The sequence below is a fragment of the Aptenodytes patagonicus genome, chromosome 3 (assembly GCF_965638725.1).
Source record: "Aptenodytes patagonicus chromosome 3, bAptPat1.pri.cur, whole genome shotgun sequence".
Lineage (NCBI taxonomy): Eukaryota > Metazoa > Chordata > Aves > Sphenisciformes > Spheniscidae > Aptenodytes > Aptenodytes patagonicus.
In genome coordinates, this window is record NC_134951.1 from 34,470,612 (window position 1) to 34,490,079 (window position 19,468).

Sequence of the window (19,468 nt, forward strand, 5' to 3'; positions counted from 1 at the left end):
CCCAGAATCCTGCCTGCCACAGTGGCTGTTAACAGATGCCTAGAAGAGTGCTTAAGAACAAGGTACTCATTTAGTAGAAATTCCCCTGGTATGCCTTCCAAATTCCAACAGGCTTGTGATGTACAGTCAGATTTTTATCGTTGTGTGCTGTAGCCTTAAAAGATATTTTTGTCTGTGAATTTATCTGATCGCTCTTTCAGTTCGCATAATCTTCTGTCATTTATAACCTCCTGTGGCAATGATTTCCACAGTTTAACTACACCCTGTGAGAAAAAATGCCTCCTATTTTTTGTTTTGAATATACAGCCTAATAATTTCATTTAATGCCCTTAGATCTTATATTACAAGGAACAACAAACAATCATTTCTGGTTCGTTTTCACCGTGGCACTCTTACAGACCTTTATCAGACTTCCCTTGACCACCTCTTACCCAGACTGGAGGGACTTACCTTATGGAAGCTGTCCCATATCTTCTGTCACCTCATCCCCTTTCCCTATAGCTTTCCTAATTCCACTAGATCTGTTTGAGCTAGGAAGAGATCAGAACTGCATACTGTGTTCAAAATGTGGGCATACCATAGACTTTTTTAGAGTGGCATAGTCATATTTTCTGTTTTGCTATTTCCAAACCCCTGCCGAAAACTAATATAACTGAGGAACACATCATGCGCTTGATATGCTCTAGCATCTTTGAATTGAAATAAACACGAGGTTTCTCCAATGCATAGTCAATAGAAAGATGTTTGCTTCTGTGTAATTTTAGATATCATTTAGCTGTCTGAGAGATCAAAATATAGTGCCAGGTTCTGATGCGAGTTATACTGAGGATACTCCATTGAAGTTGACAGGTCCAATCAATATACAGCATGCACTGACATGAAGTGGATTCATGACATTCCCTGAATACTATATATGCACAGACAATGATTGCAATTGCACTCATCATTATGTAATTTCTAGGAGATATATTCTAGCTAATAAGCTTCATGTACTAAATAATCGGTATATAATTCAGATCGAGTAATGTAATCTAAATTAATTGTATTCTTTATTTATTGCACTTTTAAAACATCAAGTAGTGTGAGAACATAACAGAATGCAAATTACTTCAAAATTTAAGAAGATGCTGTAGCAATTTCTACTTGCAACACTACGTCTGACTGAAGGGAAAGGCATTTCAGATATGGAGTTTTCAACTAAAACATGCCACATCTATGTGACATATCACAGACAGACAGACAGACAGCTTGTGATATGCCTTTCATGCCAATGAGAGTTGATTTCATTCTGCGAAAACTGCAGCATTAACCGAATAATGTTACTGGTGTATGTTTTTAGATACATATACTTTCAATATTCTATACGATGTAATGTTGTAAACATCAAAAATAGTATATGAGACCTCCATACAGAGATAGAAGGAAACAAATATAGCACTGTATTTGGTTGCGTTTTCTTTTCAGCCTAGAAGCAGTTTACCTTTGCATTTTTATTTTGGCCTTGAGTCCTAGGGTTGTCTCTTAATTTTCCTGTGCCCAGTGTTGAGATTCAGGATGACACTGTCCATCTCTGTGTTTTAAGGCTTTCAGCTGAAAGGTGTTATGTAACGTGGGTAGACCATTAATGTATTAACACTGATTATTTTGGGACACTTTTTTCAGTCCATTTCTACCATACGTGAAAGCCAGACAGTACACCAACTTTGTCAGTCCACAGAAGACAAGCCCATTATTACAACCCCTGCACCTGCAGAGCATCAGGAATTCTTCTTGTGCTGTTTCCCACAAGGAAGCCACACACAAACAAAAAATATTATCAGGAGATGGAAGAAAGTAGATAGGCTACTAGCTTTTCTCATTTGTTCAGACAGGCTTTTTTTGGCATCTAGTTAAGGCACATACTCTCCAACATGTCTTCTATCTCTTTTTTTTTAGACTGTGAAATAAAAGCACTTATCCAACCTCTTAACCAATTGATATAGTTTTTAATGCCATCAGTCACATTTGTCTAAACACACAATCTAGCTGACATGTGACTAGCTGAAATGGATTTACCAGAGGAGTAAGAGGACTTAAATCCTGTAGTGCCACTGTTCAGTGCAGTAAATTTTTCTGGGACTTCCAGATATACACTTGTTACAAATGCAAATTGTCTGTTGCGTTGTGGATGCATCAGATATTGCACATGTGCAGATCAAATTCAGAGCATGTCCACAGAATCCACTGGACTTTGTGCACCACAGTGGCCTCGTCTGCAACACGTGCCCTTATACTATTGAGTCAGCACAATCCCTGGTACATAAAGATTACTGTCCAGACATGGCACAGTGCAGACCCTCATTCTTTTTCCCAGCATTTTCCAGATGAAATATGGAAGCCTCTGTTTTCATCTGCTGTGATACAGTGTGATGCACACCTCCTTCTTCTAGCCTCTGTACTAGTCACTCCTAGCAAAAAACACCGTGTAACTGTTTAGGTGTTATCTCCAGAAATTATCATTATCAGCTGACTTTGTTTTAGGCAACACTACCGTTACATAAGTGTGAAGTGGTACTAAAAAGTGGGTCAATTAAGTGTAATTTACTTTACTGGGCAGTTGGTCAGTAAATACATCCACTCAGGAAGATTCAGATGAGCAGTAGTTCACATAACTGCACTCCAAAGTGGCTACATTCAAACCCTTTTGAATCTGGAAGCTGAGGAGCCACATTAATAAATGTTAAGGTAATAAGCTTTACTGAAAGGCAAGAATGTCAGACCTAAGACCGGCTCAGAAGAGTCTAAAGTATACATTAAGGAGGTGCCTCTTACATCTTCTTTTTAACAAAAGAGCCTCCATTTCCTAAATCTGTACTTGAATTTATTTGACTCTGTAATCACAATGATTTTCATACATCTTAAAAAAAAAAGTGAAAATCATTAAGACAAAAAGATGCATTACTTTATAATGTTAGCTCCACGAATTATAGTTTTCAATGTACAGCTTGCATCTATCAGCTTTAGCAACATCTGGGTTGTTTAGTTTTGTTTCTTAATCAGATCGTAAACAACACTGTAAGAAAGCTTTGTGTTTAGCTATATTGTGTTACATTTGCTATCAGATAGGCATATACAAAGTTACTGCATCTCAACTGCTTGCACAGATTTGTTGCATTGCCCCATTTTAAAGTCTCAGTCATTGTATGAGATAGGCAGATACATGCCACTATAGGTACCTCAATCCTTAATGGACTTTCTCAGACCTCCTTTCCAGTCACCGTACAACTCTGGAGAATCCTAAATCCAGAGGTTCTTATGCGTTTTATGTTAAGCTGCTTGGCCAACCAAGGCTTCATTCTAATATGCTCAGAAGAACCTCAGCATTAACTCCCATCAAGATAGGTAAACAGGTCATCTCTGTGTCATTCTTGACTGTGGCCTTGACTTAGCAGTGAATTTGTTGCTAAATAAAACATGGACAGCACATGTATGAAGACCTATACTATAGTTCTTTTGTCCAATAATTCAATGGTTAGAAAATTCACCCACGGGTCTCATCTGTGCTTGCAAAATTCAGAACCTTTTCAGAAGGAATGACCTAATCTCCAGGCTGTAGGGTATTTTGGAATAAGGAAGCTTCTCTAATTCCCTCTGATCACCTTTAGTCTTATTCTTTTATATTAAAACTAAATACTGATTGTCTGAAAGGGAAAAATTACTCACTTTTACAATCTGTAGTTAAGGTTTTCACTGAAGAAAAGATATCCAACCGAAGATGTTAAGCATCAATCACTACAAACCCCATGTCACCTCAAACCGGCTAATTAGTATGTGTCTGATCTCAGTCAAGAGCCAATAGCAAGCTACATGCCTTTTTCCTATTGAGGTATTTGTATCAAATGTGTTTTTAATGTGCAGACTGATAATAATAAAAGATTTGGTGCAGGTTCAGTCAGGGTGCACTCTGACTCACCAAAGAGAGAATAGGGAGATAAGCATTACTCTTATTGAAGCAGTTGTTAATTGGCCAGTCAGGTACACAAGATAACATCTGATCTATCAAAGAGACCTCTCTAAGGAAGAAGAAAATACTGATTTTAATTAAGAGAGATGGCCAGATTATCTCCCGAATAAGAAAGAAATCAATCCATTTGAGGAAAAACAGATTAGATCTGTTTAGACTCCTGGGGAGGACTTACAGAAGAGGATTGGTTACTAAGAGCAAGTGTCTTACGCAAAGAAAAGGACATAACCTTAGGCCTAATCTATACAGAAAATAGAACTTTTTTCTGAAATGCACGTTTAGGAAATCTTTCAGAATAATATCTGGATAAAAGGGGAGACATACTGCTTGACATAATCCCAGTGTCAGTAGAGCAAAAGTCAGTTTTATTTTATTTCTTTGTTTGTGTCTTTTATAAAAATTTGTAACCATGTCCTACTGTTTGTTTGTTTGTTTGTTTGTTTGTTTGTTTGTTTTATCTCAGCCTGGCTTGAATTAAGTTTGTTTTCAAAGTGCAAGTGGATAGAAAAAAGTCTTTATTTCTTTCTATAAAATTGGACATTGAGACAACTTAGCTGCAGTTGCCATAGCTCCACAGCATGCTCTTCAGAGAACACAACAGGTAACAGAGTAGTAGGATACACATAGGATTGTGTAGGAGCAGCAGGTGCTCTCACAAGATCCAGTGGAGGAGAAGCTGATAACCAGGAGGGTTCTTAGTCATGCAGCTAAGATATGAAGGAACATGTATGAAACCTGAGGATCTTCAGAGAACATTTAACACTGATGTTTGACTGCTCAATCTGCTGAGTAATACTGAGTGGAGCAGGAACTGGAATGCAGGTGCCAACCCTTGTCTTCCTGCAGCATGGCTACAAAGTCCATGCTTTTCTTCACCTTCTGGCCCAATGCATAGTTCTGTTCACTGAGCACCTGCTTCAGCAAGAAGGAGTGAGGGTACTCTCACACAAGAATATACTGTAGTCCGGGGTTAGATGATCAGCTGTAAAATATCTATTCAACACCCCTCATGCAGAGAAGGAAATTGAACTCACCTCTTCTGTCTCACAGCCACTGAATTTTTAGATAAAATGGGGACTCTCCACTGGATATCTTTGATGTGAAACCTAACTTCAGATTTTGAAAGGTAGCATGTACACATCTAGCTCCAAAAGAGAACTCAGCTCCCTTTTGCATAACCTGAGCAATGAGCATCATTTCAGTGCCTGACTGCTTATCGTGTTTGCTTCTGCCATTCTCATTTTGTGGTTTAACTTTCTTCCTACCTCATGGTTGGCATCTCTGGAGCCTAATTCAAAGCACTCTCTGAGGAGGCTGTACATGTATTATTTTTAGTTTTATCTGGCCATTCAATCTAGAATAGCATAGGATGTTGTAACAGTAACAGTGATGGAAGCCCAGCCTCTGTTCTTCCTCTCATCAATTCCCTTTCACACTTGTTCCTCTCCCTGCTGGTCATAGCTGGCCTTGAAACTTGAACTAATGATACTATGCTTTATTGCTAATCTTGTCATTTGGAAGAAACATTAACGACAGCTACGACCCTGATCCAAGCTTTGACATTCTTAATTTCCAGGATAAACCTCTGAGCCCCTAATCGTTTCAAGCCCCTGGCAATATACAATTTACAAGGAACCTTTTTGCTAGGAGTCCCTGTGAATAATAGTACAGTGTGAAAGATTTCACAAGTTGATCATTGGGAAAACACTATATGGCAATGTTTCCTTAGATCACCATAAACCTACACAAATATTAATACAGTCTGAACAAACAAATATGAAAGATTTTACTGATTTCACGAGGAGTGAAAGCTAATAAAATATTTGTGGAAGTCTATCTTCTTTTCTACTACATATCTGATAATGTTATCCTATAGAATTAACCTAGTTGAAACTGAGCAATTTCATACGTATCCAAAATGCTACTAAACGCATTACTGCAAACTTTGAGAATATACATTTTAACATAGCAAGTCGCTATATGACTTTGCCCCAAGAAACCAAATACATCATACATCAACTTAAATGAAGAGCCTAATCTCTAAACATACCCACAGTTAAGTAATGCATGCTTGCAAAATGTAACATGGTCCTTGTTGTCTTGGTCATTCAGCATTATCAGTTATATCTCCCTTTCACAGTGAACAAACTTAGCAAAACTGTATTGAAATGAAAGACAAAATTAGAGTACAGACTGATAATAAATGAGACCTCATCAGAAAGGGAGACAGCAATTCACTGTAGAATTTGCAGTAGAGTTGACCAGTTTGCTTCAATCATTATTCTTATGAAAATAAGAAATATCACTCTGTTGCCTCCTGTAGTTTCCAGGAAATCCTCATCTTGGGACAAGATATCCTGGAAGGGAAGTGTGGCCTCTTGTCTGCTCCATTCATCCTGGAGGTCCACAGGGAAAGAAGTCATAGTTCTCATAAATCGTCAGCAGATACCTACATCCTTTGGCAGTGTGTACATAACAGGAACGCCCAGTATTTACTTCTATGCTACTTTCTTTGAGAGCATCTACAGGGTCAGACAGAGATGAAGCTATGGAAAGCGATTGGTTTCCCTCAATTTTTCTGATGCACCAATATTCATCCTCTTAGGAGATTTTCTCTGTAATCTTGGGAAAGGGGAGAGAATGGTCTTGCTCAAATGTCCATCCACTAGGCTCCTTAAAATACAGAAATAGAGCTGAATGACTGGAGTTTGTCTCATGTTATTAAAAAACATGAATGGATCCGGTAACTCCAACAATGATAAGTCTGCGTTATAGCAGTAGTACAGAGCACCAGTAATCAAGAACTATGCAGTAGGAGGCAGGAAACTCCTAATATTTGTCTCATCCCATTTTTATCATATCAGTCCTTTAGAATTTCTTTTCCTTTTCCACTTTGATACACTTGCAATATGCTAATGACAGGGCAACTATTGATTACAGCACAGCTTATGCACACTGCGCGCTAGATCATACCTTAAATTGTATGGACAGGAAAGTTATAAAGAGTAATAAAATATTCCCCCAAGCATTAATACTCACGTCCATAGCTTCCCCTACTGATAACCAAGGCAATTTTTGATCTTCTCTCACACCTTTCTATGAGTTGTACACTAGTAGAAAGTTAATGTAACAATGTATGTTTATAACTACAATGGCTGTGTTATAAAACCTACTTTTTAGGGTTTAATATCTCATCTGGTTTAAATCACGTTGGAATAAAACTTGGTTTCCAGCCCAGATACACATTTGTTTTACAAAAAAAATTATTCAAATAGGATTTATTTTTGATATAAAGATCAGCAAGAAAATTAATTTTTCAAGGATTTCTACTTTCTTTGGCAAAAAAATAAATTCAGAAGTATGTAATTGAGGAAAGATAAACAATTCAATGCCTGAATTGGAAAAGTGGCCTTATTCTTTAGGAAAATGAACTCCCCATAGTATTGTGGTTGGAGATTCAATTGCAAGATATTCATCACCCAGCTTTTTCTTCTGATACCACACAAATTCAGACATCTTTTTTGGGACATTTGCGGTATTTTAGACATGTAGTCATAAGGCAGCTATTTTTGTCCATTCTGTTTCTTTTCATTTCCATGATTTCATGCATTAGTTTTTTCTAAATTGTGTGAGGGGGGAAAAGCCCTAAGTCATAATGACATAATGTTAATCATATTAACAATTTTAGGGTAAACAATACTCTGTTACACTAGTTTTATGTGTGACATTATTAAGCAAAGTGTGTTTGAATCCACCTTTTCTTTGTGGTTTTTTTTTTTTTCTTTTTCTTTCTTTCTTTCCTTTTTTTTTACTTTAGGAAAAACTGTGGAGATAAACCAGATGTTGCCATATACTACTGGTAGGGATAAGATTGATCACAGTAGAAATTCTGCATACTAAAGGTTAAGTCACGTCTCAGACATATGGACACACACAACTGAAAGGAAACTCCTGCAGTTGAGCCTTCCCTATGGCTTCCCTGGGATTTTAGGTCCAGGTGTAAAGAAGTAAGCAGGTGTTGGAAGGACTTTATCTTCACTAATGTGCCAGCCAGCACATCTGAACAGGCAAAATGATGTACATAACCTGCTACTCATAAAGGCCATGAGCTTGTTTCCCATCTTTTGCTAGGCTAAAAAATTCTTATGTCTGCATTTTCCCTGTGCTTCTCATCATTATATGTCATTCTTTACTGAGAATAGAGTTGGAATACAAAAGTCTGTCCTAAAGGAAAAACAGCACCTAGTTGAACAGAAAAAAATGTATAATAATGTACACACCCAAGAGTGGGGAGAATTAAAATTATCTCGGGAGAAATAATATTATAATTTCTTAACTTCTGTGTAGTTTGCTTTCTACAAAGCTGTTATTAAATACTTAAATAACAGCTTCTTGCTGCTATTTAAGTAATGAACTTAACGGTCAAAAAGTTTTCTCATCCTACTTTAAGCACAGATATCAATCATTAAAGAAATTACTAAAGTAAGCTACTATCGTATATGTATAGCCAAGATGTTAACTTTTCATCATGATGATCAAAACCCGGGCAACTACTTGGATCACTAGTTGCCAGTATGGAAAAAATAGCTAACAGCATTGTTAACTTCCTTTTTCTGCCTCACAGCATCTCCCTCCAAAAAAAAAATCTTTCATTTGAAAAAAATTCTTCAAAATAAACTAATAAGGTAGACAGTGTACGTTATGAGGTGAAGTCCTTTACTAAGTGAGTGGTTTTGACAGCGGTGTCATAGCTGATTTTTATTCATCAATATGTTAAAGTAGACAAAACAATGCAATTAGTAAGACATGTATATTATTAATTTTAACAAAATATGTCAATAGTAAGTGGTAAACCGTGTCATGAGACCAAGAAAAATACTGCAAAGTAAGGAAAACACGGTTGTTAGCATATCAAACGTGGCTTGATCATCAGTGTATGTCAGATTGGAAGTTGTGTCTGTGAAAGAATCTTTTACTCTACAAAAATGCTCCTATCCTATAAAGTACACTTCGATTTCAATATCTGAGACAGTCATATCATTGTTTTCAGTACTGAGCATCACTTTTCTATCAGGCAATATTGCATAAAACATTATTAAAGAGTAAAAATCACATTATTTCCTCTATATCATACACGATTAAAATACTTTTCTGTACATCATTTGGCCATCATTTTCATTGCACGGTATGTTACCAATTCTTGATTAGAACTAAGAAGTTTACATTAGGGTTTTGAAAAGACACTCCAGCATTCCTTTAACTGTAAGACTAATCTGAGAAGGACACACTCACAGGCAAATGTTGGAGCTGAGGGGTTTTTTTGGTGCTTATGCCATATTAGCCATAGATCCACAGGCCCAAATTACATCCTACTTAGCCTTTTTCCCCTACTTCCCTGCTTCCCCTGCTTTTTCCCCTGCCTCAGCTGCAGGATGACACAGGACCTGCAATGGTGAATCTATGCTTCTTGGGAATTCCTTTACTTATATCATGGGAATTCTGCCAGGCTGATTAAATCATCTGTAGCTCAGTGGAACAGTACAAAATTGCCAATAATGGGCATGCTCCTAACTCTATATTTGCTACGTATTTTCAATTTGATAATTTTCCTTGCTATAAATAGAACATTGTTAATAGTACCTGGCACTCCTTTATAGCTTTCTGCATAATAAGAAAGATCCACAGGAATAATAGGTGCTCTTTTGCATAGTCATATGATAACCCTAAACATTAGACACATAGTTAAAGAAAATCACACCAAAAAGGAATGAAACTTCCAAATATGGGATAGAATCTGATTGGCCCAGAAGAGTTGCATTATAAAAGGAACAGATCATAGATGGAGAACTTCATAAAAAGTGTAGCACTGAGATGTACTAAATACAGTACATGTGTTTTAGCTCCATATTTCCATTCCTTATTTACTTTATACCTAAAACCAAATACTGATTTTATGTTGGCAAGTCAAAATGTCCAGCATCTCTGAGTGAGTTAGTAATCACACATTTACTGTTCTGCAGGCATGAGCATCACGCAACAAATCACAGTTACACTTTTCTTCTGGATTCTGCTCATTATTCCATCCTCTTCGTGGACTTAGTATAACATTCTACACAGCTTCTGTTAGCCATCATTTCAACAGGCTACAAATTTATTTATTAATGAGACTTGTTTTATTTTTAACTGCGTTGGTTAGAAAAGAGAGGTAGACCATATTCAATCACTGAATTTTCATCTGTTACATATTCAAATGTAATGCTGCTAGGCAAGAAATATAAGTGTATCACTGAAAAAATTAACAATGAAATGTAAGAAGTGTCTATATTAGACTGACTCTGCTCCTGCCATGTCAATGGATGTCTTATTGCTAAATTCAATTAGAGCACTTTCTTCATTTCAGAGTGCTTTTGGAAATTCCACTAAAATTTTCAGTAGTATTCAAGAAGTTTTGCAAAATACGTAGTGTATTTGTAATACCTGGTGACGTAGTACAACAGTGAACTGCTCAGCTAATGTATGACTGGAATTTTGTATTTGCACGAGTGACTTGAAGAACAGAATGAGCCCCTCTAAACCTGGTGGACTGCTCATGATTTATACTAATTTAAATATAATTATAACTGTAACAGATGTTTTGTTTTAAATTAAACTGCTCTCTGTGTTTGTCTACCTTTTATAATTAGAACTTGTCTAACTCTGTGCATTGGACACCATCTGCAAGGATTTAGTGCTAACTCTATGTGTCGTGCATCCAGTGCTTTTAAGCATAGGGTGAATTCAATATATTAAATCTTATTCTCAGGATGAATAATATCATCCTTTTGTTTTAAAACATGTCAATTTCTCTTAAGCTATCATTCTTTAATATTTAATCAGCACAGATAAATGCATTCCATTTGGCCTTAACTATGTGTCACAGTAAGGTAAGGGACAGGAAAGCTAATAAAATAAATTGGTTAAGTTATCCAGAAGATAATGCTTCAGAACTTAGAATATGTAACTGTATTTTTCAAAATGGATGTTGATTTAGCCTATGGCTCTCTGAAAGACACAATTTGTGAAGGAAAGCTAATAGATAGCTTTAGTGGCTTGAAGAATTGGTGATTTTCTCTCAATTGTTTCCCTCAGTTGCTGTTCATTTTGTTTATTGCAGGATACTGTTCTGAAGACAACAGTGTGTAAGGGTTACATCTGGGGTGTGTTCAAAAACTAATGGTGCAAAATGCCGAGGTGGGCTGGGGTGAACTGGATTCTCAGAGCAAGCTTAGGATAAACTGCCTTTGCGTGAGGGTCCTGGCATATAGAATCACTCACAAAGGTGGGTTGTCAAGGCAGAAGAGGTGAAACAAGGGTGATCACAGGGACTGGAAATTATTATTCCCCCACCTTGTTTCTTCCACCTTTGTTTTTCTTTTTCAAGTCATTTAGTGACCTGAGGTGAAATGGACAGGAATTGACAGCGCATGCTGCTGCTGGCAGCAGAGTCACTGCAGTTGCTCCCTGGACATGAAAGGAGGGGAAAAAAGAAGAAAGAAACCCAATTCTTGTTCTCTAAACATAACATATGTAAAGATAATAGGTTTGCTTCAGTTGAAACCAACCCCTTTTTCCTGTAGAAATTATTTTCCCCCCACTGCAGTTCAGGAAAAAGGAGAGATGATTTTTTGTCTCTCCCTCTCCTTGCCCGCACAAAGAAAACGTGGGTTGATACCATTTTTATTGTTCTGCTGGGGTGGGTTTTAGACCTTGCATTAGCATATTGAATGTCTAATTGAATTTGGGGGCTGTGTTAATCATCTTGTTTTGTTTAGGGGCGGTTGGTGAAAGGTGCCAGCAAATGATCGCTTTGGCTTGGGGTTAGCGTGGTGCTGCCACCCCAAGAAAAAGAAATCGAGAAGGGGGAGGGAGCTAGGGAAAGGCGAGTTGACTGAGTGATGTCTGGAGGGCGAACTCGTGTGTCTCTTTGGTGATGTTGTGTGCTGCCGTACTGAAATCCACCCCTCTGCTGGAGCTAAGGCAAGAGTTGGAGGCATCTGATGCTGCCGTTTCCAGGGTGAAATTTCTAAGGCTGATCACTAAAAACAACAACCAAAAAACCCCAAAATCCTCAGTAAAAATAGCCACCAGAACAGGAGATCCGGCATCTCCTGGTCCAACTGGCATAACCCAGACAGACGTTTGAGAACCATCTGCTTTTAAACTAGCCACACACACAAGGAGGGGGGGGGGGGGGGGGGGGGAGAAAGGGAAAAAAAAGAGACACTACAACTACCGACCACCACATTTTTTTACAAAAGGGCCAGAAACAGCCGGTAGGAAAAAGGGGGGGGGGGGGAAAGAGAGAGAAAAAGCCTCCCCCTCTTCCCCCGATGAGTTTTTCGCAGTGCTCTGGTGAGGCTCGGAGGTGGCTGGCAGCGCAGGGGGCGGCTGCTGCCGCGGCTGGCGGGGCTCCGCGCAGCGCAGCGCGCCGGGCTGTCAGCACCGCCGCGCCGGACAGCTCCGCGCCGCTCCGCGCAGCGCCGCTCCCCGCTCCCCGCTCCCCGCTCGGCCGCGCCGCGGGGGCGCCGCCGGGGCCGGTCCTGCCCCACAACAAGTACCTCTCTGCTGTCCGGGAACTACACTACACTCTCCTCGCGATTAAACTGCATTGTCTCCTCACGGAACTGGCCGTCAGGCGTAATTACCCCCATTTCCCACCCCCACCCCCCCCTCTCTCTCCTTTGCAGGAACGACTCTTTGGGAACCTGGTCCACCCAGGGATGTAAAACTGTGCTTACCGATGCATCCCATACGAAATGCTTATGTGATCGTCTCTCTACCTTCGCCATTTTGGCTCAGCAACCTAGAGAAATAGTAAGTAACAAAGGGGTGAAAAAAATTCCAGTTTTAATGCAAAAAGCAATAGCAGGGGGGCTGCGGGGGGAGGGGGGGGGCTGGTCGATCTTTCCTCTCAGGTATATTTCAGACGTTGCATTGAGGAATTGTTTAATATTGCAGGTAGGCAAATGTTAGTCTCCTGGTGCCTACAGTGTCTCAGAGAAATGAATTCCAGATTCTGTGATATAACTAAATCCTAGTGAAATTTGCATGTTCTCGAACTCTGAATTTTTCAGAGAAAGCCTTCTAATTGTGACGCAAATGTGTTGAAAACTTTTGTATTGAACAATTATCAACTTAACAAGCTTTTTAAAGGTTGCAAGCCTTTCCAGGGGAATGTACAGGGCTTTATTACTGCTCTTGGTAGGAAAACCCTAGATACTGTAGTTTAACAGATTGCAGATCTGCATTGGACATTTTCAGCAGATTTTCTATGTAGTCTGTTGATATGATGTAAGAAAAATAATCAAGTTTTCATGAGAAAGAGGGGACATTAAGCGTATAAGCAGACATTCCCAGTATTATTGAGTGTGAAAATAGCTGAAAAACAAACATTTGTGAAGTTATCCTGCTAAGGCATAATTTCATTTTCCTGGTTTTGGAAGCATATGATCAGTCTTTTTTTAATAGCAAAGTAGATCAGTTTGGAACAAAGTGGCTGAAATAAAATGTTACTTTCTGCCTGAGATCTGGCCTAAAAGTACATCAGTCTTATCTCCTATTTGGGTGACAAAAGATATCTTGATAAAATGTAATTTACAATACGTCCCTGAGGCTTTAAAAAGCATTTTGGTAAACCAAGCACAGTATCCTTTCAAACTTTTAGATCTATTTTTTTTTCCATTTGTATTAGCAAATACCATGCCTATTTCAGAACATGAGCACTTATACACACACAGGAAAAACCTTACCTCATATATGATGATAATAGTTTCTTTTACAGCAGGGAAAGCTAGTTTGTTTTCAAGGTCATTTATTTAGTTTTATTTTTTATTAATACATAGAGTACAAATGAAATAAGTCTAAATTTCCAGCTTCTTTACAGAAGGCTTATGATATTGTTGCCATAGATATCTTACCATTCCTGCTAGACAATCAGAGGCCCAAGGAAATTAAGTGTGTGAGAACACTGGATTGAAGTTGAAGTTATTAAAAGTCAGAAAGTTTGGTAATTCTGCAACAAGCATGAATCAAATTCTAGGACAAATTACTGGATGATCTTTAATATATTACGGTGAAACCAAGCTGTTTGTTTAATACACAATTTTAAATATTGCTGTTTCTCAGGAGAGATATATCTTTTAATTAATTTTAACTGGGAAGTAGTTTAAACTTGTGCTAATGTCATAGTCTATTACATTGTAGTATTACTACTTTATTTATTTTTCAAAATATCATGCAGGTATTATAAGGCATTTTAAAGCTCAAAGGCCTCTGAGGAATGTATCAATAATTAAACAGATCTCAGAGTTATGTATGGATCAGTTTTGGAATTAAGTTGATTTCTGCTTCATAAGTAATATTACTGAAGCTATCTGTGACAGCGTGGCTGCTTTTATAATTTTGCTTTTTTTGCTTTTTTTCTTTTGACTTGTTTTAATTTCTGGAGGATGGTTTTTCTTCATCGTTGTCTGTTGTAACCTACAGATCATGGAATCATCTGGTACACCCTCAGTGACCTTAATAGTAGGCAGTGGTCTTTCATGCTTGGCCTTGATCACCCTAGCAGTCGTCTATGCAGCGCTATGGAGGTATGTAATGGATTGACAAAGCTGAATGTGAATACATAGTTATATTTAGTTGAATTAAAATTTAAAGAGAGCATTAGATACAACAATTACTATTTGAAAAAGAAAAAAAAAGCAAAATGTAGTATATGTTTTGGTGCCTAAATTTGTTGATGTGATTGATTAGTGTTACTCTCTTGGCCTACTGGTGATGGTATAGCCCACTCTTCTCTTTCCCTTCTTCAGTGTGAAAGGTATTGCTCTTTCAGTGGGGTATTCGTAGTGCTAATTAACATTTTACAGGATTCTTCTACATGATATATTTCGTGTGAGGCTTGTGGCCTATATCTTTGACTGCTTTTCCTTCATTTACATTTTAAAACAAAACTTCTATGTTATAAAAATGACATCAAAGTGCCACATCAGATATTGCAGATTTAAGGAGGTTCAGTCAACTGGTTTTGAGTTTATCCACTTCAGTTATAAGTTTCAATGAAGACCACAAAATGAAGTAGTTTCAAATAGTGTGGTGGTACATTCCAGTAATAGACTTTCTTTCCATGCTGGGTTTACTATATTAAAATATTATATTGACTTAAAAGTGCAATAGATATTTATGGAGAAAATTAATTTGAGAAGTGATGAGAAATAGCATGATGTCTTAGTGTAGAAGAAATAGAAAAGCAAGAGGAAAAGTCATGCGAAGTACTAAATATTTTTAAAAAGTGAACATGTGTTCTCATTTAACCTTTTTCCATAATAAAAGAAAAATAGGGTCTTATGCAAGTAAGAAGAAACACAAGGAGAAAATAATGATTTTTAGAGTAATGTAAAATCAACAAATAGAGTTTTGCTTTTAGAAGCAGCTTGATAATTTTACACCCTTTTCTCTTTCACTCTCTTATGTAGCCACAGAGACTCACAGGATTAGACATATATATAATAAATATAGAATATCTAGTTACATAAGTTATAATAAAAAGAGTATAAGAATTATCAGTTCTTGTCTGTCAAAGCTAAGAATGAGAGTATTTCAGGATATAATTCCCATCTGAAGAATTATAGTGTTATTTTTGCACTCCCTGATATATTTAGTACTTGGATGGAAATACTGTCATGCTCAGTAGAATTGGTCTTCTCCATTATTTAGATTAGATATAAGGAATAATTTTTTTTATGATGAGGGTGGTGAGATGCTGAAACAGGTTGCCCAGAGAAGTTGTGGATGCCCCATCCCTGGAAACATTCCAGGTCAGATTGGATGGGTCTTTGAGCAACCTGATCTAGTTGAAGATGTCCCTGCCCACGGCAGGGGGGTTGGAACTAGATGATCTTTAAAGGTCCCTTCCAACCCAAACCAGTTTATGATTCTAAGATTCTATGGTTCTGGTAACTTCCAAGCAGAGAAAAAAATGTATGTGATATGTTATGGACCTAGTGTGGGTTCTGCATCCAGCTGAAGAAAAGATAACTCATATAGATCTCAGTGTTCTATCAGTGAGATATTTTGAAAGTATTGTGACAACTGAGTGGCCTGTCATTTGATTCATTAAAATTTACCTTCAACACATTTCTCGAGAGCACATAGTAACCAACTGTAGGGAGAAGATAAACACTGAAAATTATATGTATATATGCTTGTTTTTATAAATCTAGAGATAGGGAAAAATTTGGTATTTTGACCCTATGTCTGTATTTATATTTTGGAACACCCACCTTCCCTTTGAATGGCAGGGCCTGTTTAGAAGTGATATGAGGTAGAGGTATTCTGGTCTGAAGAAGGCCTGTGTGAGCATTCTTTTATGGCTGATTGATTTGATCCCCCCAACTGAAAATTCAAACTGAAAAATAAATTTAGTGTCAGTCAAATATTCACCCTTCCTTTCCCTTTCCTTTCCTTTCCTTTCCTTTCCTTTCCTTTCCTTTCCTTTCCTTTCCTTTCCTTTCCTTTCCTTTCCTTTCCTTTCCTTTCCTTTCCTTTCCTTTCCTTTCCTTTCCTTTCCTTTCCTTTCCTTTCCTTTCCTTTCCTTTCCTTTCCTTTCCTTTCCTTTCCTTTCCTTCCCTTCCCTTCCCTTCCCTTCCCTTCCCTTCCCTTCCCTTCCCTTCCCTTCCCTTCCCTTCCCTTCCCTTCCCTTCCCTTCCCTTCCCTTCCCTTCCCTTCCCTTCCCTTCCCTTCCCTTCCCTTCCCTTCCCTTCCCTTCCCTTCCCTTCCCTTCCCTTCCCTTCCCTTCCCTTCCCTTCCCTTCATCAATAGTGGGCTGGCAGAAAAACTAAAACCTTCCTAGCTTAAGTCAATGCTATGAGCTCCTGCTTGCACTGTATTTACTCAGCCACTAAGATCCTTTATAGTCCATAGATGGGGTGTTGGGAACTGGCCCAGGTGAATCAATAGTTAACAAGTTAGAAAGTAGCAGCATACTGACTGTGTAGACAAAGGCACTAGACTTTCTGTATTTGTTTGCAAACACATAGAACTAGCCTTAACAACATTGTTATATTTTAAGGAAAAATGTGGATTTTGGTATCAGGGTTGTTCTGTCTTCTTAACTAAAAAATGTAATGCTGTATTACTTAATTGATAGCTGAGCAAAAAGGACTACAATTTATTTCATGTTCAAAGCTCGGCATTTCTCACGGGTTCAGCACCCTTTGTTACAACCTCCTCAGGGTGTCAGCTATGAGTGTACAGCTCAGGAGACAGCAATATTAACTAAGCTCCAGGGAGAAGCATATAGCATAGGTCATAGAATATATAAACATATGGCATGGACTTCAGAGGAACTGAGCACCCTTAACTTTCATTTACTTTAGTAGTCAACATTTACTCTGTTAGCAGGTCTGAAAATCAAGTCAGTAAGGTACTTCACTTGAAACCATAATCATTCTCTTTCTGTCCTGTAGCATATAAAAGGCTGTATATAGAAAAATGAGAACATTTGCATCTTGTAAGGAAATAAATCGTAAAATGAATATAATAAGTTTGCAAGAGTGTGATACTCACTGTTATAATTTAATCTTTCTGTACAAACAGCTATTTTTAGCATTAGGTCTTATGAAGATGAAGACATTACAGTATTACTGTTTCTTCATACAAACTATTTTGTAAATGTGGTGGAACTTCAAGATTAGTGTTATCATTATCCCAATAACATGTTTCAAAATGCACTTCCATAGTATCAGCAACTAACCTGCACCTTATTTATGCATCATGGACCAGATCTTCTGTTTATGTAAATCACCATATTTTTGCTGAAGCTAGTTATTGTGAGTGGTCTATGCCAGCTGTGGATATTCCCAGGGATGAGCAGAGAGCATAAGGAGTTCCTGAAATGAATGCATGCAAGCCCGTTATTATCAGTATGGTGTTAGAACAGTGTTGCCAGCAGTTTTTAAAAGAAGAATTGATAGATTATTTTTAAAATATACCAAGATACTAAGAGGGAATTGCAGAACGTCTATCAAAATATCATAGTTCCTATGTTTGTAATGTGATAGCTCCCTGATACTCTTTCTGAGCACTTGAAAGAGTGCTTACCTTTCAGAGTATCTCCAATATTTAATGCAAGAATTGCATCAAAGCTTTGTATGACTTACTAGTTGTTTTCCTTTTAGAAAAGTTGTACCTTCTCTTTGTTTATTTGAACAGGTACATCAGATCTGAGAGGTCAATAATTCTAATCAATTTCTGCCTGTCTATTATCTCATCAAATATCCTTATCCTGGTTGGACAAACTCAGACGCATAACAAGGTATGATGATGGATTGTATTAAATTTGCACTTAAATATTGATATCCTTGTTTTATTTGTGTTTAGCTTAAAATAATTACATCCTTTTAGTCCTATACTCATAGGACTTGGCATTTTTAGTAAAATATTAGCAGACAAAGGAAAATATTTACCATCTTTTGTAGTCTTTTTTTCCCCTCCAAAAATCCCTTTTGGTATTGTTCCCTCTGGATAAGCTGTGTTCTCTGTGGTAGACTTGTATGTTTTATAACTAAATTTCAAAGCAAAAAAGTTCAAAGACTCAACATCAAAAGCGCAAATTCTGGTTCATTATAGTAGTTGTAATAGGATTGTGCTACAGTGTTTTTGTCTTTTTATTAACACACTCGAAAGGCAAGTAGGAATTGCTTAGAAGTTAGAGTACTACTCTTGAAAATGTGCAGAAGCAGACATCATAACAAGCTATAGAACTGTTAAAACTGACTGATGTAGCTATAAGAAAGTAATAACCCTGCATACCTTACTTAGTGATATATTGCTGATTTATTACTAATCTGTCCTCAAACTCTTTCTGAACATAGTCATCATTTGTCCCTCTCATGTTGAGCAGGGCTGTGTCAGTGTTTTGAGGCATCACCCAGTGCCTAGTGGTGCTAGGCAACTTTTAGAAGTGACAATAAGTGGTTGCTTAAAATTAACTATAGCTACATGACAGCTTGGAATAGAAAATAGGATGTAATTGGTAAATAGGGCAGTATGTGATAGAATGCTATTAAGTTTTGGAGTGAGCAAGTATCTGTAAAGTAATTCTTTATCCCACTATGTTAAACTACTTAATGCACTGCTCATCTTAATTTTTCCAATATCTAATGAAATACGTTCATCATCTGTTATAGGATAACTGGTGTTTCTACAACACACCTATAATGAATCATTTATTCTTTTCAAATGAGTACTTAGAAATTTAGCTGCCAGAAGTCTCATAAATTCAATGCAAGTCACATAGCTGTACATTGTAAAACATACCCAAAACCAAACATAGTCATTTCCAATACTTAATTTAAAAAAATTATTAAAATTAAGATATTAATATGCTTTAAAGTTTTGAAAGTATATAAAGGTACAAATGAGCAA

General features: G+C 37.5%; 1 protein-coding gene across 5 annotated transcripts in view; it reads left to right on the top strand.

Moving 5' to 3' along the window:
• Positions 1-19,468, top strand: part of ADGRB3 (adhesion G protein-coupled receptor B3) — a 489,817-nt gene that overhangs the window by 373,038 nt on the left and 97,311 nt on the right. For all 5 annotated transcript variants that reach the window (XM_076332999.1, XM_076333002.1, XM_076333003.1 and 2 more), the window contains exons 17-19: positions 12,730-12,856; positions 14,528-14,631; positions 18,254-18,356. In XM_076332999.1, coding sequence (XP_076189114.1) covers positions 12,730-12,856; positions 14,528-14,631; positions 18,254-18,356 — 334 coding nt within the window. The remainder of the gene's footprint in view (positions 1-12,729; positions 12,857-14,527; positions 14,632-18,253; positions 18,357-19,468) is intronic.